The sequence below is a fragment of the Colius striatus genome, chromosome Z (assembly GCF_028858725.1).
Source record: "Colius striatus isolate bColStr4 chromosome Z, bColStr4.1.hap1, whole genome shotgun sequence".
NCBI lineage: Eukaryota > Metazoa > Chordata > Aves > Coliiformes > Coliidae > Colius > Colius striatus.
In genome coordinates this window covers 63,970,544-63,975,553 of record NC_084790.1, presented here as the reverse complement: position 1 = coordinate 63,975,553, position 5,010 = coordinate 63,970,544, and the positions used below count along the sequence as shown (strand labels likewise).

General features: G+C 58.2%; 1 protein-coding gene across 2 annotated transcripts; it reads right to left on the bottom strand.

Annotated features, from left to right (window-relative positions):
• Positions 1-1,254: 1,254 nt before the first annotated feature.
• Positions 1,255-2,289, bottom strand: FOXB2 (forkhead box B2). Of its 2 annotated transcripts, XM_062019129.1 has the most exons (2): positions 1,932-2,289; positions 1,255-1,820 (listed from the first exon to the last, which is right to left on the bottom strand). In XM_062019129.1, exons 1-2 carry the CDS (start codon positions 2,287-2,289, stop codon positions 1,255-1,257), a joined length of 924 nt encoding a protein of 307 aa, XP_061875113.1. The 2 variants fall into 2 exon arrangements, with proteins under 2 accessions (XP_061875113.1, XP_061875112.1); XM_062019128.1 differs by having other exon boundaries at positions 1,255-2,289.
• Positions 2,290-5,010: the final 2,721 nt, after the last annotated feature.

Here is a 5,010-nt window from a genome sequence, read left to right as displayed (position 1 = left end):
CTCCCTTTGCGGCCCAGAAAACTTTTCAGTACTTCTGTCAGTTTGAGGAGCAGAGTGCGAACATAGGCTATGAGCACGCGTTTCTTAACCCGTGCGAAAGCCAACTATTTTAAACAGCAGCACCAGCAAAAGTACGTGAAGAGATGGGCTTTAATGAGCATGGGTGTATAGCAGGGCAAACAGGGTACGGCAGTGAACCCTGACGCACCAGTCGGGACTCACCAGCTGGTGCGTCGCTCTCTGACTTTCCGATCCCTCTGCTTCACACAGACCTTGTTTGTTGAAATGTTTTCAGTAAAGTGCTTTCCTCGAATATTTTTAAACCGGTTTTCTGTTGCCTTCCCACCCTTCTTTGCCCCTTCCCCCGCAGGTTTTAGCGTCGCGGAAGAAAAGCCAAGCAACACATACAGAATAGCGATATCTGTGAGCAGTGAAAGGTGACGGGAAAAGCACAATCTACGAGTCGCCAGGCTGGTTTTATTTTGATGAAAAGCTAGGGAATCCGGACACTCACAGCTTGAGAGGCAGGGTCACACTTCAGTCCCTCCTAAGGTATTGCCCTCCGGGGTAAAATATCGGGATGGACTGTGAAAGTGTAACGGAAAAGGGTAAGTGACCATTGGTTTTGGAGCCCTTTGCCGTCAGTGCCATTATAATTTAAATTCCCTTTCGAGATATTTAAAGCTTCATCTATTAACACCAACAATTTCACGTCTTGGGGCCTCGCAGCTCTCCGGGATGGGTTCAAGGTTTTGCTCACCTTTTTCGGAGTAAGATCTGTCCCGAGGAGGGGCAGTGGTTTTCTCGTCACTCGACGGAGGGGAAGAAGCAGAGTTCGGTGCGAACTTTGTCCTTGTGTTCCCGCCAGCAGACTGCAGCCCCTCTCCCAGTGGTCCCCGAGCTCCACGGGACCTGCAGTCCGGCCGCTCCGGAAAGGGTAAGGAGCCCGCGCTGGGCGGGTTTGACAGAGAGGGGTTTTCTTCACCTCCCGGCCTCTACCTCCCAGACAGACCCTCTGGCCCCGGTTGTGCCTTTTCACATCACCTCTCCAACCACGAACAGTGTCTAATGACGATAAAAGCTCTTACCTGCGACCTGGCTCTCAAATTATCTGGTTGCACACAAAATAAACACAGACATCAGCAAGGTATGGTCACGAGATCAATCGGGTTTCCATGCCGCACGCATACCCTGGACCCCCTCCTCCTCTCCCCTGGGAGCCCGAGGACCTCGTTCCCCCCGTCCCTCTGCCTTTTAGGAGTGCACCAGGACAGAGTGGAGGGAGGCCTTGCCCTCGGGGACGTTGCTGGCGGTCTGTTCCAGCAGCGAGGCAGCGGCCGCGGAGGCGGCGGGGCAGATTTGCGAGGCGGCCACCGTCAGAGTGGGGATGGCGGAGGCAGCGGGCATGGCCGGCGCTGGCTTGATGGGCACCGGGACCGCGGGCATGGTCTGTGACGGCGGGTGGCAGAGTGCCTTCACGGGCACCCCAAAGGGTCCGTAGTCAGGGGACACGGGCACGCCGGCCATGGAGTCCATCACCCCCACGTGCGGCCAGACGGAGCTTACCACGCTGCTGAGCTGGCTGGGAACTGGGTAGCCCAAGTGGTGCATCACCGAGGCCAGCGGCAGCCCACTGGCCTGCAGCACGCTCTTGTAATCTCTGCCGATGATATTCTCGATGGCGAAGGGATGCTTGAAGCCCGAGGGCTGGCTGCTCCCGTAAGGGGAGAACTGCGGCAGCCTCCCCACGGCGGCGGCCGCCGCGGCGGCGGCCACGGCCGCCTCGGAGCCCGCCAGCCCCGCCACCTTCCCCGGGGGAGGTGGCGGAGGCGGGTGTGGGTGGAAATAGTGCACCATGTGCGGTGTAGGCGCCGGGGCCTTGGCGGGGCCGCCGCCGCCGCCGCCCGCCCCGCCGCCCGTCCCTCCACCGCCAGGCAGGTGATGCTCGGGGCGCAGGACCTTGAAGCGTTTACGACGGCGGAGGAAGCTCCCGTTTTCAAACATGTCCCCGCAATCCGGATGCAGCGCCCAGAAGCTGCCCTTGCCCGGTTGGTCGGGGCGGCGAGGGATCTTGATGAAGCAGTCGTTGAAGGACAGGTTGTGGCGGAGGGAGTTCTGCCAGCGCTGAGTGTGCTCCCGGTAGTAGGGGAACCGCTCCATGATGAACTTGTAGATGTCGCTCAGCGGCAGCATCTTCTCGGCCGAGTGCTGGATGGCCATGGCCGTCAGGGAGATGTAGGAATAGGGTGGTTTCTGGTCACTGTATGAGCTCTTCCCGGGCCTGGGCATCTCAGCCCCGCCGCGGCCCTTCCGCAGCCGCACGCCCCCGCCGCACCTCTCTGCCGCTCAGGATGCAGCGCCGGCGGCCGCTCTGCCCCGCGCACAGAGGGCTCAGGATGCCGCGCCGGGCGCCGCTCTGACCCACCGCTCTGCCGCTCTGCCGCCTCTACATCTTGGGTGCCACCCGCCTGGCCCACGCGCGACCGCGGGCAGGCTCCGCGGGCGGCTCCCTCGGGCGGCCTCGCGCGGCGGGATGCTCTTGACTCGCCGCCCCGTCGCCTACTAAGAGGGGCGGCTGCCGCTCAGGTCGCGAGTCCTCTGGGGACACGGGGCGCAAGCAGGTCCCGGCCCCCGCCGGGGTTCACGCTTTCCTCCTGGAGGCTGCCGAGTCTCCCGGGCTTCCCCACCGCCTCTTGGCACACGCTGCAGGAGCTTGTGCTCCGCAAGCAGCGAGGACTTCGGCGAGTGAAATTACCCTGGGCCTCTTCAGAGACCGGGCGGCAGGGGGTGGGATATAGGGGGAGGGAAGAAACACACCCCTCTCACCGCTCAGTCCGATGTGCTCTTAAAAGTTTGCGGCAGGTTGCAGAGCCGAGTGCCGGGAGCCGGCGAGGAAAGGAGGCGAGCAGGGCGGCGGCCGCCGTGGCTGTGGCGGGGTTGCGCGCTCCGGCGCGGTTTTGTAAGGATGCTCGAGTAGGTAGACCCCCGCAGCTCCTGCTCTCCTGCTATCACACGACAGAGGCTCGGGGACTCGGCGCCTGGTGGCAAAGGAGCGAAAAGTGGCTCTCCCTGACCCTCCTCTCACTCACACTTCCTCAGCAAGGCGAGGTGGAGCCACGGGAGGCTGAGGAAACGCCACGCGAGAGAGAGATCTGCTTTCAAAACACGGGACAGGGGCAGAAACCCAAGGGGGAAGCTTCCTCCTCCCTCCAATACCCCACCCCTCGGCCACTTTTTCAGCCCCCGTATCCACTTTCCTCCCTCGTTCCTGCACAAGCTGTCTGCGAGCAGAAGTATAAAGGGCCGCTGAGGGCAGCGCGCCACGGGAAGGTGGAAATTAGGCGAGGCTTTTCTTCCTTCCAGAGGCCAGTTGTGCCAAGCACCCCAAAGGGAAACGGGCGTCAAGCTAGCAATAGGCCCTATGGAGATTTTTTTTACTATCCCTTGGCATTCAGTTTAAAAAGCCACGGGAAGCCTAGCACAAAAACAAAAGAGATTTAAAAAAAAAAAAAAAAGAACAAACCCAAACCCACAATAAACCAAAAGCCTTTAATCTAGTCTCCAAATCACTACGATCATCTCTTGGTACTGGCCGTGATGAGACCAGTGGTAGGCTACAACGAAAGACCCAGCCAAAGCATCTGATCTGCTGTGCGCTTCGAGACCAGCAACTTAGTGCCTGTGTCGTTTTAGACCGGCTCATTAGTAGGAATCAATGAAGAGTGCAACAATTCCCATCTCTCCTCCAAACGCGCTGTGCTAGAGCAGGCGGGCTGCAGGTCGGAGGGAGCGAAGCGCAGGCTCTTGCCACCGCCCAAGGGCTGGCTGGACTAAAGGAGGGGTCCGCATCAGCGTGTTGAAACCCACTTCTGTTGGCTAAATAAACAATTAGGTTGAAAGAGCCTTGCTGTTAACAAAAAAAGGGGGGGGGGGAGGGGAGGAGGAGAGAAGGGAAGTCTTTTCAGCCCACCCTTCCACGCCAATGCCGTGGGCCATCGGCGCTCGTTCCCGCGCGGGTACCTGTTGGAGCGCGAGCGGGACCCGATCTGCAGTGCCGCCCGCGCCTCGCTTCCGCCGGGGAAGAGGGGGTGGGGGGATGGGGGGGGGGTGATCTGAGCTGGTTGTCTGTCGGTGAGACAGGCGTTGCAGGTAGAAATGGTGAACGGAAGGGAGGGAAAAACTTTTTGATGTCTAGTTATACTCGCTGCTAAGGGAGTGAAGAAAAAGACTACTTTAAAGCCCTTGCTTAAGTAACGTATATTTAATAGTAGTGTACCTGACCAAGGTCAGTCTAGTGAAGAGAGTAATCAAAGCCAAAGAAATAGAAGTAGTCGAAAATTTGGAAATCAAAGTTTCACGAGGCAACGCGTGCTCTTAAAACTTTCGGATTGCCTTTTAAAGAGTTCGCCTTGTTTCTGAGAAACTAGGAGACACTTGCAGTAGTGGGAACATAAACTTCGTGCACCTTGGGAGCTTTGTCCTATATCACCCGTATGACGAGAACCGACGTTCGAGTACCTTTTCCGTTTCCTCTGTACATTTTCCCTGAAAAACATTTTATTCGGCTTTTACTGATTATCCCCGTTTTAACAGATTAAAAGGCCTTCTCCTATCCTCAGATTCTATGTCCTGGATCTGAAAGTCATTGTCCGCCTGACTTCCCCAAGTAGTAACTCTGTATTTCCCACCCCGTAGTGCACGTGTGCGGGTTTAGCCTGGCCCTTTCACAGGCCAACACTCTTCGACTCCGTTGCAGCCGGATTTTACTTTTCACGGGAGAAACGACCCAGCCCGAGAGACTGGTGAGACCTGGAATGCGCTATTTGCATTTGTTTTAATCCTGTGCCTTCCCAAAAGCGGCAGCTCTCGGGAGGAGAGGTAACTCACTGATTTCCCGACAGGACGGTGAGGAGCTGGGAGGGATGCCCGGGCCAGAGCGGCCAGCAGTGGCCAAGCCTCTCGCTGGACACCATCCTCCATCTGGCATCACTAAGGGAAATGCAAGGCTGC